Genomic DNA, 16,674 nt, shown 5'->3' with positions numbered 1-16,674 from the left:
AATGTACTTAATTCAATATAATGGATATTGATATCCACATTATTCTAAAATTCCTAATTCTATTTTATATTATTTTGTTTCAATTCGATTTTTGAATTTTTAGAGATGCAGTTAAAAACGACTTCCATTTGTTGTCGTGTATAAAAATAAAAAATAAACTTAAATAAATATATTTAGTGGTGATATTAAAATGATATAGGAAAAATAAAAATGGGGAAATGTTTGCTTCTTTTTTTTTGCAATTTTGCGACCCTGGAAATGCGCAAATGCAAGTCTCGATCCCTACAACCATAGGCCTTTTTTTTCATTACGAAAATTAATATTAAACGTTATACAAAATAACAGATGTTTTAAAACAAAGAGCGACTATTTTTTACAAATTTTCCTTTCACTTTGTGCAATTCTTTTCAATTATATAGCTTTGCCCTGCGATTATTATTATCAGTTAATACTATTTTATATATACCGAGATTTTGACCTCAAAAGAAAAGAAATAGTCATTGTGAGATCCGTTTTCAAACATTGCTTTTATTCGAAAATATATCTGTATTTGAAAAAACAAGATTTTTTATTGTTGTATTTAAGTAGGGACGATTAACCCATTCAGTATCAACAGCCTTGATATTTTCTAAAGTGCCAAGTTTTATTTGATACAGCTTAAGTGTAAATCTTGGTCCAGCTTCAGTTAATTTTATTTCTTTGTTTACATATTTGTACTGATGATGTCTAAATACAATTTTGTCCTCATTGTTAATAAAAGACATTATTCTCTCCGAGCTTTCTTTTGGTACAGGAAACAGATGTTTCAAGATTTTCACAGTTCTTAAGGCAATGTTGCTCTTAAAGTTACTGAAAATTAAGTGCGGTTTCTGCTCACTCATGGGCCCAATATCGGGAATATCATGACGCATGGTAACGTCTGATATATTGAAAAAAGCTGTGGGTCCAAACGGCAAATGACATACCACAAGACTGTCGGGTATGCCACGATGTTCGTGTACTATTATGAAGTCGGTGAAATTATTCGCGCGACAGGCCTGCATTAGTGCGTTTATCTGATATTTGCCTCTATTCATTTGTTGGGCATTGGGAAATATCAGTCTCAGTTCTTTGACAAACATCTTAAGCCGTGACGACGGCTCATGCGAAGTTGTTAACATGATTTTTGGATCCTGGCAGCCAGCATATTGGTACTCGTCAATCTCGGTCAAGTTTGCACTATCGATGTCTACAAATATACAGAAAATAAATATATTTTGCACATGGTTAAACGTCACAAATTTTATAGATTTAAAAAATTAAAATTTAATAAGCATAATTGTTAAATCTATCTATATTTCTTGTATTTTTCTGTGCCGACTGATATTAGTCGACATTAAATAAATAAATTTATCTCTGTCTAGTATAAAATGCATTGTTAAATAAAAGCAAACTTTAAGCAAGTTTCTTTGGACAGTAACAACATGTAACTATATCACTTATTTTTGCTTCGTTGTTATTTTTAGAAACTTTTATTACTCGTCAAAGTTTTCGCATAATGTCTTTTGGTTTTTGACCAAATAAATAATTGATGGTAGCACAGGTGACAACCAATCTCTTTTGCATCGCATGTGTTTAATATTGTTTGTTATGTTTAATATATATAATACTGAAAGAGTACCTCCATTGAATTTAAGAGAATTATGCACGCGGTCGGCTTGCAGCTTGTTTAAAGACCTTAGCGATGTTTTATCTTTAATGTTTTCAGCTATCTGCAGCATGTTTTTCTTTTTTGCCACAATGCGTTCATTTAGTGACTTGGTATATAAATATTCCCTCCGCTGTCTGGCCTGTTTTCTTAACATGTTTATGTTTATTTCGTTCTCAGCGAGGCAGACACGTGAATTTATCCGGCTAAATAGTTATTGGAGTGCGATAGAGATGGGAGTGATTCGATTAAGAATCGATTATTTTATAAGAAAAGAAATCGATACATGCGTTTTTAAAATTGATTTTGTTATGGCTGCATATATATTTAATTGTTTGTTTTGTTTTCCTTAATAAAATATGATTAGAGCTTTTTAGACTTTCCAATTTTCCTAACATCTTTAAAATTTATTAATTTTATTTAGTTTTGCGTGAGTCATATATTAATAATTTCGACAACAATGCCACAATGAGAATGATAAAAATTAAAATATTCAATAGTCAATTCGACCACCACCTACCGGTATAATATTTATATTCTATGCAGGAGTCGCGCAATAGGGATATTGAAAATTATTTTCATACCGATTTGAATATATATGTCACAAATCTAAGAATATCGATATATTTCTAGAATGCACTCTTTAAGATAATTAAAAAATTAAGAAACAGTCATAAGCACTCTCTTATATATGTACTGATGTATGGGTGCTCATATAGGTAGATATCAATTACTGAACAGAGGTACCCGGTTAATAGGGTCAATGCAATCGAGGTTCGACTGTATTTGAAAGCGATGATAACTTCCTCAGCTGTTTCCATTTTTCGATAGTACGACTGCTCACAGCGCATACGATGTTCTATCGATATATCGATAATTATTCAAGAACACACCACGTTACATACACATACGGTGATTTACGGTGTGTTAAATAACATGTGCATAATGGTAGTATTTATGTATTAACTTGCGAATTGCGTTGTGTGCTTGCAGATATCAATCATAATCATGGAGGAATATGCTCGTGAGCCATGTCCATACCGTATCGTGGATGATTGCGGAGGTGCCTTCGCCATGGGTTGCATTGGAGGCGGTGTTTTCCAAGCAATTAAAGGATTTAGAAACGCTCCCTCTGGATTTAGCAGACGAATGGTATGCAAGCAAATCAATTAAATACAAAGTCTATACAATTATGAAACAAATGCAATTACACAAATATGATATATTACAGCTGGCAACAGCTGGCAAACTCTATTCACCGATTCGAAGTCTCAGTTAAAGTATTCATTTAATTCCAAGCCCAGAAAATTGCGTCATAACATATACACTTGGCTAATTAATCATTGATTTAATATATCGAACTATTTAAAGTGATTTGCTTGTGAATTTTAATCTTTGACTACAACTTGTAGGCTTATACAGCATTTTACCATCGAAAATTACAACTTCCGAAAGTACTTCCATCTTACTTCTAGAAAAAGGAAGGATAGGAAGCTATCCATAAAATATATGTGTATTTTATCACTCATTTGGATACCCTGAAAATGGCTGAAAATAGATGAAGTTGTATAAGTTGTACATACAAGGACAAGTCTCAATTCTCAAACATTACAAGCTTAGATTTTTTTTGATTCGCTTCATTTACAATACCTATGAATATCTACCAGAAGGTTGCCAGATCTAAAGGCAAAGATTTGTAATTTGTGATATAGCAAATGCAGATCAAAAACTTTTTACTACATCTCCCAAATTCCATTAATCTATTAGAGATCTGCCTTTTGGTAAAATTACAAATATTTTAATGGTTATCTCTTCGCAGACAATATCGAAATAGATCAGTTCTTTTGAAACCAGTTTAATCAATTTCTCAATAATTTATTTATTTTAAAAGAGACACTTAGTTTTCCGTACGTTTCTCAGAATGACCTCCTGCTGATTGCATTATTGTATACTTTTAAGTTAAATATAAATAAATATATCAACAACAATTTTCAATAAAAATTAACAAAATATTACTATTTCCTACATATATATAAACATAAATTGCATTTTTCAGTTTCTTCAACTCTAATCTGCAATCCATATTTTTTTATTTTCTAAATTTTGAATTAAATTACAAAAAAAATTGAACTATACAAATAAAACTTACTATTTATAGATCGGAAGTATGGCAGCAATAAAAACCCGTTCACCCGTTATAGCTGGTAACTTCGCAGTTTGGGGAGGAATGTTTAGTACAATTGACTGCACATTGGTACATTTTCGTAAAAAGGAAGACCCGTGGAATTCTATAATTAGCGGCGCTGCAACTGGAGGTATCTTAGCAGCTAGAAACGGTAAGTTTCTTTTAATATTATTAGTCTTTTTTAATTGATTTCGAATAAGAAATAAGGAAGAAAAATAATTCCGCGAAGGCTGAACAAACTATAAGAAACACCACACCAAAACTGAGAAATGCGGAAACCTCAAGGTTTTGATATTGGCAGACGATTTTACTCAAATATTATCTTAAGTTTCATACTAAAAGAAAAAATATGACAAAGCTAGTAAACTTCACAAAAAAAGGGGAAAAATATATAAGGGAGTTGTCCAATATTATATATTAGATCACCATCAAAAGCCGAGTCAATTCAGTCATGTTCGTCTTTCGGCTTGTATGAACACATACAATCCCAGAGCTCTAGGGTTTGGAATATGTTTCATATTATCGATGAATCCCCCTGCTTCGCGAATATCGATATAAATCGATTCTGAGACAAATTTTGTTCTCCAATTGGTATTTAATATACTTTGACATATTATTGATTAACTGCATTAATATCAGATAAGAAACATAGATGTTGTTAAGCAAAACATATTTTCATGATGAATATACAAATATCAGCAAGCCTTCTATGTTGGAAATAATAACATGCGGTGCCTTACATTTTTTTTCAGGAAAATAAATGAACTTGCTTAATTCCCTAATTTAATTTGTGTATGTAAAGTAATTTAAGAGTAAATTGGGAAGCTGTCTTTAAGACTTAATATTTAACAGCAGGGTTCAAGCTCTCTCGACTAGGACATTCTAACTTGTATATATAATTAGCTTTTTATGATCCAAGTAAAGATTGCCTGCATTCATTCAATTTATATACAGACTAACAGATGACTAAAAAAAAAAACAATGAACCAACGGGCTAACCATTTTCAGGAGTTCATGTGTACTTTATATTTATGTTTAAAGTGATTTGCTAATTATTGTTTAAAAACTTGTATTATATTTTCAGGTGTACCTGCGATGGCTGGCAGTGCAATTATAGGAGGAGTTTTATTGGCTCTAATTGAAGGGGTTGGAATATTATTTACAAGAATATCTGCGGAACAATTCAAAAATCCCTCGCCACCAACTGAAGATCCATCTGCGCTGGCAGATCCAGCGAACAGTTTTTCTTTTGGCCCTACCAAAAATAATCAATATCAATAATAAATGTTATTCCATCTTTAACAATAAATTAGTTTGCACAATAACATATAAGTAAAAAATCGAGTATTTCACACTTGTATCCAATTTGAAACAATTGCTTCATCTTACGTCAGTTTCTCCTTCAATGACGGTATTTCGGCCTTGAGCAGCACCGTTATTTTTAGTTAGTACATTTCACACTTCCACAATTATTTTAATGAAAATATTTATTGTAGGTGCTACTGTAGTCTGACCTTCATAGGAAATGTTTAAAAGCATGATAATTTCATTCAAATCCAAAAGATCGAAAGTTATTCAAAATTATGAAAAGTTAATTTATGGGTTTGTTAGTTATCGTTCTTGTATCAAATCATTAAGATAGTTTCCAAGAATTTTGTGTAGTTATTCCCTGTGATGAGTCCAGAAATGTTTGTCAAAATATCAAATTTAAGTTTATGGAGTTAATAAATAGTAACCTATTCAAAATTATAAAATGAGTTTGGTATTTGGCACAACCCAATAAGATGACTGAGGGCTTTGAATATATATAATAAAGTATTTTGGTGCGTAAAAATAATTAATCAATAGATTGTTATCCCTTGAAGAAGTTTTTAAACAGACAATCCATCAAATGACAGGGCTTTTGATGCTCATCCAAAATATATTTAATTCACAAGGTCGAATATGTCTTGCTTAATGGCTAAATTCTAAAATCCTTTGTTCGCGAACAGATGAACATGATGTGATGTATGGAGTTTACTCAACGATCTCAAGAGAAGTAAATATCTCTTATTAAAATGTTTATCTGAACTAAAACAAGTAACTAAGCTTTAACGATTTTCTTTATTTTATTCAATATTTTAGAAATTGACTATGAACACAAGCAAGTACTTGCTAAATTAGATTTAATCCAAGGAATAAACTTGCTGATACGGGTATAAACCCCAGGATATCCTTCGCGTCCGCAACCAACACCCCAGGACACTACACCTACTATAAAATATTTGACTCCATTCGACAATAATAGTGGTCCACCACTATCACCTTGACAGGAGTCCATACGCGGTCGTCCCGCGCACAACATAGTTGGCGTTATTCGTGTGCTTTTATACTTTTGGCTTCGGCATTCCGCAAGAGACATAATAGGTACTTTTACTTGATTAACAATTGTGGGCAGTTCTCCTCCTTCTGCAGTACGACCCCAACCAACGACAGTTCCTATACGACCTAGAAGGAAAAAATAACGATTATTAAATATTATATTATTTTATGGCGGTATCGAGCTTTGACTCGACTTTTATACATTCTCAGTTTTAAGGTAAAAAAAAATCTTAGCTTTCGCTTTAAAATTGTGAAGGATAAACGTTTTTACAGTTTTTGTAGGAGTGGGCGTAACACCGTGCAAATTTTATTATTATCAGAACATAAGATAGGAAATATTTTCGAAACACTATCCTTAAAAGAAAAGTTATTTTCGGCCATGCTATTATTTTTTATCAATCTTTACTGACGGTTATTAGAAATCAACCTTCCAAACTTGGAAATATTGTGAATTTGGCCTCAAAATGTGGGAAGCATATTGGACTTAGACATTTGGTCGTGTTATCGACCTGTTACCGATTTCTCAGCCTACATTCAAAATTTAAAATCTCAACAATTCGCGTGACGCACACATATCAATACCAAAATATTCTTCTACCTTTGTTATCAGAACAAAAAAATATTTTAAATTAAAAAATAAAATTGCAGTCGGACGTAACGGACTTTCTAATATCTATTCTGATGGTGCGTCGGGCGTTACCGACTGCAAAATACTGTTATACCATAAGTATTACCAATACCACATAATGGTGACTCAATCATGAGTGTGTCATCAAATTTTTTATCTATCTCTTAGAGGAGTTGCGGTTATCGATTTTACTGATTTCATAACCTACGGGCACAGACCAGTTTCCAAATTTCAAGCCTCTATGTCTAAGGGTGTCCAAATAAAGTCGCGTTCATACTGACGGACATCTCCCAAAACCAATATTCTATTATGAATTCAATAGAGTATAAATATATAAACAGCTGCTTGGTCTGTACCCCCAATAAATGAAAAAATATCACCCCTCCTAAGTCCCTTAGACCCATTAGATTGACATCAATATTTATGAAAACGTTGCAAAAGTTGACGACTTAAAATGGCCGAAGATAATGCATTTTAGACTTACGCAGACGAAAATGTCATCGTAGATATATTTACATACAAATATTCAAAGATTAATCACCTCAATGCAAATAAATTACAAACAATCTGATTGATGATGATTTTTAATACACATTAAGAGAATTAGAAATTATTTATTATTGGTATGTGGTTTAGCAACTTATTTATATATTTTTGAACGACCAAATTATATTCATTTAAAATTATAGCATCTGAGTGCAAAGCTGGGGATAAGGATACATAGCACAAATTTAAGACTTTGACTGTTTTTATGTATTTTATTTTAATAATATATGTAATTGAATTCAATATAAGATTATATAATGAGGAATACATACCTGCTGGGTCATAGTTATATCGGGGAAGACACACTGGTTTAATTATTTTCGAAAACACAATAGGTTTCCTTAGTCTTAACAATGCAATATCGTTGTTGTAGGTATCCGGGTCAAAATTTTTATGTTTTATGACAGCGGTTACAGCTCTTTGAATTGCCTTCGACTCCGATGTTATTTCTTGATCATGATCTCCAAATATTATTCGGATTTTGGATCTTCTCAATTTTTTAATGCAATGAGCTGCAGATAGAACGTAGTCTTTTGTTAACAATGATCCTCCGCAGTGAAATTTTCCATCATAAATAATTCGAGCCATCCAAGGATATTGATTTACTCCTGTAGGCTTTCCTCCCACAATTCTATTTTCTTCATTCGAAAATCCACAATCTAAGAATAATAAATAAATCGACATACAATCATAATGTCATCTGATTAGCACTTTTTTATTATTTATCTTTTTTTATTTAGTGTCAACTAAAATCAGTAGACACAGAAAAATGAAAAATTAAATTCATAATAAAATTTAATATTTAAATATTTGTTGCGTGGATTGGACGAACAATCTTAATTATGTGAATCATTTTATTTAACTATGAGACATTCTTCTTCTTCTTTCCTACATTTCTATAATATGCCTATCTATCTAACTAGGAGACATTCTTCTTCTTCTTTCCTACATTTCTATAATATGCCTATCTACCCCGTGCAGAGTTGATCTATAGTATTTTCAGTGTAGATAATAAACGGCAGTAGCGCTTTGATACAACCATATCTCTTAAGACAAGAGACAAGACAAGCTTATAACCATGTCATCTCACCGTGGCCTTATAGGTTCCTTAACAGTGACACACGTGAATAGATCTTGCCAAAGCTATGGTTCAGAATTCTAAAACGACAGTTGATAGTAACCTCATGAAGAGTGAGATTGCTTGATTGTAAACATTATAGTAGTACGCCCGTGGTAAAACTGGATCTTTCAGGGTGATGATAGATTCCTGATAGATTCCTCGGACAATAATTCTGGACACTAGACGCAGATACACGCACCGTCGACGGAGCAAACGCGATACCAATGAGATTTATTTTGGTAACGTCAGAGAGGGGTCATGTCAATGACCCAATGCTAGCTACACGGAACTGACTGTTTGACGGGTCGTGAGGGAAAGTGGTTATAAGTCTCGACTATATTTTAAGCAACAGTCTTTTAAGTTAATGTCTTATTTTACTACCTAGGTAAAAACCGGTTCAAATTACGAGCGCAAGTAAAATTGATAACCGTCTGGTTAGTAACCGACTCTCTCATGACAAATAGCTAATTCACTCAGGAACTTATCGGCACAGCCACCAAGCAAAGTCACAACAGGTAGTCTGAGTTCAGATCAGAAAGCGATAGTTCTCAGGATGAGAAATGCTGCGGTATACTAAAATTTGAGGCCCATCAAAATGAATCACAGAAAACAGCACCAGCAGCCCAAAAGGGCACAAGACGCTAGGATTAAGGGTTGATCCTGGATTGTTGATTAAATATCGCTCCAATCCTTAATGCAAGTTAATCCTCAAAAGAAAAGCTGCATCACATTTAGAAAATCTCCTTTTATCTATTTTCTGTTTTAGAAATATTTTCTATTATTAAGAGTTGCATTTCTAAAAAGTTGAAATGTCAGCCCTGATTCTAAAAAAATTCTTTCCGAAATCCATAATATTGTAATGAAATTTGCTCTCTCTCTCTCTCTCGATTAGAAGTGCTGGTCATTCATAAAGCAGTTGTTTACTAAGTTCCGTTTATCTCTTTTTGCCCTTACCCCCATTTTCTTAAGAAATCGCATTTAGCCCACTTCTTGAAATTATTTATCTTGTTCGGGTTGATTGATTTAAATTTACACGCGTATGTGTAAAGAAATTTGTAAACATAATTTATTTAACATAGATGTCTGATCGAGATGATATATATTATATGGGCATCAATTTATTTTCGATTGCTTAAACCTTAAAATTTTGGTTCTAATATTCTATCAAAACAATGCGCACATATGCCAAAGCTAGCTTTTTAATTTGTTGAATATTTATAAAACTATACCAGAGAGACCATTAAATTACTCACCACATTCACAGGTTGGAACATTAATGTTTTCATTATTGTCCCCATCTTCCTCAGTGTCAAACCCAAAGGCATTTGATACCCCGGAACTGATCCGAAATATGGTATCGAATAGAAATTTACTTTTTCTCTGGGTATTAACACTGTAAAGAGTGTTATTACTTATTTCTTCGAAGCATGTGACACCATTAATAACAGTCACCATTAGAATTACTAAGCAACATAAAATATTCATCGTAATAACGTAGTAAACATGTTTTCTGAATGATATATTCCTTTTCCTTTTGAATCCAATATATTGTTATTATTTATTTCTTATGGAGTTAAATTTTTAATATATATTTTAAAATGTAAATAATGCCACCTGTAAACTGTTACCCAAAAATGGGAACGTAGAGTACAAACTGTCAGAAACCATACATCAAACCAGAGGTTTAGCAAATTGATTAAAAGCAGTTTTCCCTAAAATGTCTACTAAGGGCTTATATAAATCAAGTATGTGTAATATATATAAAATAAGAAGACCTCTACACGAAGTAATAAATAATATACAACTTAATAAAGTTAACTTTTTAAAATCATAAAATATGCAAAAATGTAAAGATTATTTGTGTTGTATTTCTTATTTGTACCTAACGAAATCTTTTTGCAATGTGCCAAAACCAGATCAAATTATTGAATTTAATGCATCGTTACAAAACTAAATAGCAGTATTTTTGTACTGTGTTTGACGTTAATACTTGAAAAAATTTGGGAATTAGCGCTACTCATAGAATTAAAAATTTTAATTTACCATGCTAAGAAAAACAAATTATGTTGTGCGTACATACTTACTTTTGAACCTTTGCAAGCCCTATCGTGCAAACAATTATACCGACCCTCTATATGGTTGCTAGAAGAGAGACAAACTCGCTTAAGCAAAATTTTATTCTTTATCAAAATTTTTTTTTCAAGTAATAAAGCCATTGTGCATTGGCTGTAAATAGTCGACTTTTCTGAATGAAGTCCATTACGTATACGCATTATTCATACACTTCGAGAAATTTAAAAAAATTTTCAACAAATTTTTCCAATTTTTGAACTTTTACATTTGTTAGTTATATTAAATATGCGTCGAACTATTCAATAATTAAATCTTATTTAAAAATTCAATAAATTAAATACGCATTTAAATCACATTTTTCTTTCCATGAATTTATTAAGTATGTTTTTTTTAAAGCATTTTGAAGTGTGGTCACAAGACGGGACATAAGATAAGACTCGGCTTTGCAATAGGATACAAATAAGATGACTTCGATTACATCCAGAAGCAATAGCGGATTCGTGCGAAACTTTAATTTGTGTTTACGTTCTCCTTATCGTCAACATAGTATATATTCTGATTGACCTATGTGCTTCACAATCGACCTTGATGCTATTTTGGCTGTTGATTAATATTTCTACCGATCTGACGCTATGTACTCTTATTGCAATCGGTATTCAAATTTTATCGATATTCGGGAGATGGGGGTTATCGCTTTGTATGCTTATGGTATCCGAGAACCCACATTTATTTGAAGTCTGCGGCCTCAAAGTCAGGCAGTGCGTCGTCAAACTCTGTTCGTTAGCACATTTCAATCACGAATTTTGAATATCAAATTATTTGATAATTGGTTATTTTGATTCCCATGTGCGTGCTCGGACTCCAAAATCAAGATGACGAGCAATTTCCAGCCACTTCATATACAAAGGTTTCAACAGAAAGTCCAGTTGGTCACACCGGACACAACCTACTGGAATCGATTGGACAAATCGGAGCTGCTTAAGGAACACTCGAACGTCGACTACATCGACTTCAGTCCGAGTGAGCAGGATAACTTTGTGCTGACGTGTTCAGCTCGGGTGCAGATCTACCATCTGGTGACAAAGCTGGTCGTTAAGAACCTATCCAAGTTCCAAAAGACTGCATATGGCGCAACGTTCCGGCAGGACGGTCGCTTGTTGGCAGCCGGCGATGAGGAGGGTTATGTGAAGCTATTCGACATAAGCAGCCGGAATATACTGCGGCTGTTCAAGGGGCACACGGCGCCCGTGCATCGCACATTTTTCACGGCAGACAAATCGCAGCTGGCCAGCTTTGCGGATGACAAATCGGTGCGACTGTGGGATGTGGGCAACGAGAAGCTGGTGCGGACGTATGAGGATGCGCACAGCGATTATATACGTGCGGGCGCTTCGCATCCGCAGGCCGGGCATATGTTCATCTCCGGAGGCTACGATGGGAAAATCAATCTGTACGACGCACGGGTGCAACAGTCAATAACCAGAACCCTGGATCACGGCAGCCCCGTTGAGTCCATGCTATTCCTGCCCAAGGGCTCCATATTCATAACTGCTGGCGGCACACAGGTGCGCGTCTGGGATTTGATAAGTGGATGCCGCCAGCTGATGACAATGTCACAACATCACTAGACCGTCACATGTCTGCGGGTGGGCTCCGATGGCCGGCGTCTATTGTCGGGCGGCCTAGATCGACATGTCAAGATCTATGATGTGGGCACGTATAAAACGGTGTACACCTTAACCTATCCCAAGCCGGTAGTCAGCCTGGGCATTGCTGCCAGGAATCAGGCTCTCGTTGCCGGCATGGTTGATGGCCTGGTGTCCATCAAGCGCATGATTGTCGACAGTAAACCGAGTCACCTCGAACTGATCAAGGCCACCCATCGCCAGACGCAACGCAATCGGATGGCGCGTCCCAACACAACAGCAAACGTGGACCATGTTGTCACGGATCAACGGCGAATGCCACAGCTAACGGCGTTCGAGAATCATCTGCGTAAATACAACTACAAGAAGGCGCTGGACAGCGTATTAGTGCCGAAGAACACTGAAGATTATCCCGAGCAAATCGTGGCTGTAATCACCGAGCTACTGCATCGTAGCGCTTTGCAGGCGGCATTAACAAATCGAAATGAGGCAACACTAATCCAATTCATTGACTTCCTGTGCGCCCACATTGGCGAGGTGCTTTTCATGCGACCGCTCCTCAATGCCGCCAGAACCGTGATGGATGTGTTCGAGAACAATGTGTTTGCGTTTAGCAAAGATATGTTTGAGGCTCTCGAGCGACTGAGGCGGACAATGCAGGCCGAGATTAGACTAACAATGGAGTTGGTGCAGCTGAAATGCGCACTAGAAATGATTATCGAGGGGGCTCTGGACAACAATGAAGACGACGCGACCAAAGTTCGCTTCACACAATCTGAGGTGCCCAAAATGCACCCATCGCTGGCGGCCTCCAATTACGTAGTCCTTGTCGATTAGATTAGACTTTAAGATAGTTCATTATTGCTCCTAACTCATGAAATATAATCTGTACTTTTCTCAGTCTTCCCTGAATCTACAGACTTAGACTTGGAAGTTATACTCGTTCTGCCTATTTTTAATTTAGTTTTTTTTTTTTTTTTTTTTTTTTAGCAATTTTTGACATTTATTTCTGAAATAATTTTTTGGTCACTAATTATTTTTTATTTATTCACTACGAAAAATAGTTACAACCGCATAGTAACGAGCACTCCTACAATCAAAACAGTATTCTCTTGTTTTAAATATTAAAAATATGTGAGGAATCTATTATTACGTAATTAATTATATTGTTAATAAATAATATTTGTAGTTAACAGAGATTGAAATACATCATTTTAAAAATCCTTTGAATATTACAAAAAATATAAGTTTAAAATAAAATATATATTAAAATGTTTAATATATAGAAAATTTAAATCTATAATAATCATAAAGTTTAGAACAAATTGTTTTTACATAAGCCTTATTTTATTCTCGCAAAGGATATAATTTGGTCGAATCTCTTAATGCATTTAAAGCGATCTCCGATCCCATAACCGAACACGATATAGCCATGTCCGTACGTCTATCTGTTTCTCCTCCAATAAGTCTATCAGTCTTAAATCTATCTTAACTAAACTTGAAATATTATACTTTGTAGTTGGTCGGATCTTATAACTAATATGTTGCAAAATAATTGCTGGCAAAAGTCGAAAATTATTTCTTGTTTCGGCTCATCCTCATCCTCTGTTTCGGCTGTGCACTGGATCCGTTTGGAAAATGGGCCATTAAAAAGAATGTAAATTCATATAAATTAAACTTAAACTCAAGTATAATGAATGTGTCTACTAAAACCAAAACACAAGAAGAGTGATCTAAGACATGCGGAAGATTTCATTCATTTCATACCGTGTTAAATGACCTGTAGATTATTATAACTATAGACGAGATGAACAAAAATATACATTTTTTTTGCTTCAAAAATATTTGTATATTTTGTTGAACAATCTGAGAACATTTCTTTGTTATATTTATAATTTTAAAGGCGTTGCTTTCGTAAAAATGTGCGTTCCAAATCTCGCTTCTTCTGCTTCTTAGATGGAATGAAAGTTGATGGATGCACGCCAGTCTCTCTTTCATTATAATTAGTTGACGCAAAATCTTTTGTATCGAAATTGTATTCGTCATTTGAATTGGCCAATTGTTTTCGAAAAGTGGCTGCACTATTTGAAATTCGTGCATTTGGATGTGTTGGAGGTAACCACGATACCTTTCGAGTTGCTGAATTGTAAAAATAGTAGACGCCACAACCATTATCATAAACATCCTTCCAATTGGCGCCAAGTGGGTATTTACGAATTAATCTTCTATAACGTCTAAGGTAGTTGTCTTTTGGCTTTGGCCTCCCATTTGCCCATTTGTTTACACAGTATAATGTGCAGTTGTGCCATATATTATATGTATTTGGGCAAAACTTAAATCCATGGTGTGACTCTGTAACTTCCATTCGTTCTTTAATCCTATCAGCCCAGTAATGCTCATTAATCGCAGTATTTTTACTAGTATATGTGCTAGTCTCAACGCTTGAGTGTTGCTGATTTTTGTCGTCCTCATCATAATTTTCCGCAATAATTTCTTCTACTGTTTCGGAAACAGGTGTTTGAGCTGAAACACAAGAAGTAAATTGTAAATGTCAATATACATTTTCCGACCTATTTGTTTAAACACACTCTAATGCGCATTGCAGATAAGAACACTAACATGACTGACCCCAAATCTATCATCTTCACTTAATACAATTAACTCATAAACTATCACGTTTCCCAATAACACCCTAATTCAAAGGCAAGCCTTGGACGTGTACAAATAATAGACATATCTTTCGAACAGACCTGACAGATTGCATGGCAGACAACACCAATTAATGAACAGTCTTAGCCCCACTATGATGAACAGAGAACTGCAGCAAGAAATATTATTAAATATAATACTTAAAGTGACAAAAATAGGCACTCGTTCAGTTTTCTAGTTTATGTTTACAAATGCATGTGCAAGTGGAAATCTGTAAGTATTTATGTAGGTATCATACAAATGTATGAATTAATATATTTACCATTTTGTTTAGTAACCAGCCCCCGTGACTTAAGTCGTTGCAATAACATTGGTGGTAAACTCATTTTAAATGAGTTGTTTTTCTTTAGACGCAAAATAGAATTAAATTTTGTTAAATGACTTAGTGATGTACGAAATATATCGATATACAATTTTTGCTTGTAAAAATATCGTTCCGATCCGATATGATACTACCTTGTGACATATCGTTTTTTATTATATTTTGTTCCACAAATTTTCTGCGAGCTTTGATGATTTAAAAATTCGAAAAGCAATTAAATTAATTTGTTAATAGTGTCTGACAAACACGCCAAAGTATGTTATTTGCATTCTTATCAATGAAAACAAATTCTTTGTTATTAAGATCCGCTACGCTTTGTTTAAATTAGTCTGTTTATTATTATTAACTTTTTTTTTTAATTTCTTTATTTTTTATAAATGAACAAAGTGGGGCAGCAAACCCAAAAGTTCAAAATTGTAAATCAGTCCGCTACAAGAGTATTACAGTCCTTGGAGGGATTGCGGAACGTATGGGATTTTTTCGATGGTGTGAAACGCTTCATCAGATACAATTGTCACAATATAAAAAAAAAAAAAAAAAAAAACAGGAATTATAAGTGGGTAGGCTGTTTTATAACCAGTGCTGTCAGATAATACCTTCAAGCATGGTTAGAATTTTCCAGTAGAAGATTTTAAAACAGGTGTTGTTAGACTTACGATTGGAACGAAAAGTGATGTGCAAACTGCTGGAAACCATAGATGTAAATGAAACAAAATGAGTAAGAAACATCCCCTGAAGATGCAGAAACAATGCTGATCTGTGAGGATTATCAAAAATTATCTTTGATGTTTGAATGCCTACCAACCAATCAACACTTTGGCGGAAAGCCCAAATTTAATAGTGCTTTGTTTCACATTTTAACATTATTTAAAATTTTTTTTTTCGTCTCCACGCAATTTCGAAGGGATACATTTTTTATTAATTTTATTATTGCTTATGAAATAATGAAATAAAATAAAAGTCAACTAAGTATTGTTCAATTATATACATTCTTTATTTATTTTTGTGAAGGTAAATTGGAAACCCTTAAAGTTTGAGATATCATTCATATTTTATTTAATAGAAAACAGAGTAATGATTTGCTAGGTCCCTGGACAAGGCGGTATGCCCGGGAATGAAATTGAAGACCAACTGGATGGAACCGGATCTCTCTTGTGAGACATTGAACTGTTCTGTCGACTAGGCTCAGCTAGGCCTTGGCCAAACCCTAAATCAAGGAATGTTAAAAAAAGTTGACCAAAAAGTCCATAAAACAAATATAGTGTTACGATCAGCTATAGGCGTGGCTTATATGTAGGAAGACGTATAATCTTTCTGGGGTGGAATTAAGGTATCTAGTTGGCGACCTTACATTTTATCATTCCTCAAAGTACTAGATTTAAAATGCACTCAGATTT

The 16,674-nt window shown here is 34.0% G+C and overlaps 5 protein-coding genes across 6 annotated transcripts; 2 read left to right on the top strand and 3 right to left on the bottom strand.

The window, feature by feature from the left end:
* Positions 1-508: 508 nt before the first annotated feature.
* Positions 509-1,911, bottom strand: LOC6563693 (U3 small nucleolar ribonucleoprotein protein IMP4). The gene is made up of 2 exons (XM_001990820.2): positions 1,661-1,911; positions 509-1,228 (listed from the first exon to the last, which is right to left on the bottom strand). The coding sequence occupies exons 1-2, from the start codon at positions 1,842-1,844 to the stop codon at positions 516-518; spliced, it is 897 nt and encodes a 298-aa protein (XP_001990856.1). The 5' UTR covers positions 1,845-1,911; the 3' UTR covers positions 509-515.
* Positions 1,912-2,580: 669 nt separating this feature from the next.
* LOC6563694 (mitochondrial import inner membrane translocase subunit Tim17-B) lies at positions 2,581-5,709 on the top strand. The gene is made up of 4 exons (XM_001990821.3): positions 2,581-2,609; positions 2,681-2,839; positions 3,846-4,023; positions 4,957-5,709. The coding sequence occupies exons 2-4, from the start codon at positions 2,696-2,698 to the stop codon at positions 5,151-5,153; spliced, it is 519 nt and encodes a 172-aa protein (XP_001990857.1). The 5' UTR covers positions 2,581-2,609; positions 2,681-2,695; the 3' UTR covers positions 5,154-5,709.
* Positions 5,710-5,965: 256 nt separating this feature from the next.
* LOC6563695 (trypsin-1) lies at positions 5,966-11,168 on the bottom strand. Of its 2 annotated transcripts, XM_001990822.3 has the most exons (4): positions 10,955-11,168; positions 10,612-10,669; positions 7,680-8,066; positions 5,966-6,359 (listed from the first exon to the last, which is right to left on the bottom strand). In XM_001990822.3, exons 3-4 carry the CDS (start codon positions 7,993-7,995, stop codon positions 6,004-6,006), a joined length of 672 nt encoding a protein of 223 aa, XP_001990858.1. In that variant the 5' UTR covers positions 7,996-8,066; positions 10,612-10,669; positions 10,955-11,168; the 3' UTR covers positions 5,966-6,003. The 2 variants fall into 2 exon arrangements, with proteins under 2 accessions (XP_001990858.1, XP_032593315.1); XM_032737424.2 differs by lacking the exons at positions 10,612-10,669; positions 10,955-11,168 and adding an exon at positions 9,781-10,035.
* Positions 11,169-11,373: 205 nt separating this feature from the next.
* LOC6563696 (U3 small nucleolar RNA-associated protein 15 homolog) lies at positions 11,374-13,190 on the top strand. Its single transcript, XM_032737179.2, is given in 1 exon segment — positions 11,374-13,190. A coding segment is annotated over 1 exon segment (1,611 nt). The 5' UTR covers positions 11,374-11,472; the 3' UTR covers positions 13,084-13,190.
* An 885-nt stretch (positions 13,191-14,075) lies between these two features.
* Positions 14,076-15,367, bottom strand: LOC6563697. The gene is made up of 2 exons (XM_001990824.2): positions 15,218-15,367; positions 14,076-14,769 (listed from the first exon to the last, which is right to left on the bottom strand). The coding sequence occupies exons 1-2, from the start codon at positions 15,279-15,281 to the stop codon at positions 14,144-14,146; spliced, it is 690 nt and encodes a 229-aa protein (XP_001990860.1). The 5' UTR covers positions 15,282-15,367; the 3' UTR covers positions 14,076-14,143.
* Positions 15,368-16,674: the final 1,307 nt, after the last annotated feature.

Source organism: Drosophila grimshawi, unplaced genomic scaffold (genome assembly GCF_018153295.1).
Source record: "Drosophila grimshawi isolate 15287-2541.00 unplaced genomic scaffold, ASM1815329v1 contig_59, whole genome shotgun sequence".
Classification (NCBI taxonomy): domain Eukaryota; kingdom Metazoa; phylum Arthropoda; class Insecta; order Diptera; family Drosophilidae; genus Drosophila; species Drosophila grimshawi.
Note: the sequence above shows the minus strand (reverse complement) of the source record. Positions and strands in the feature narration are given on the sequence as shown.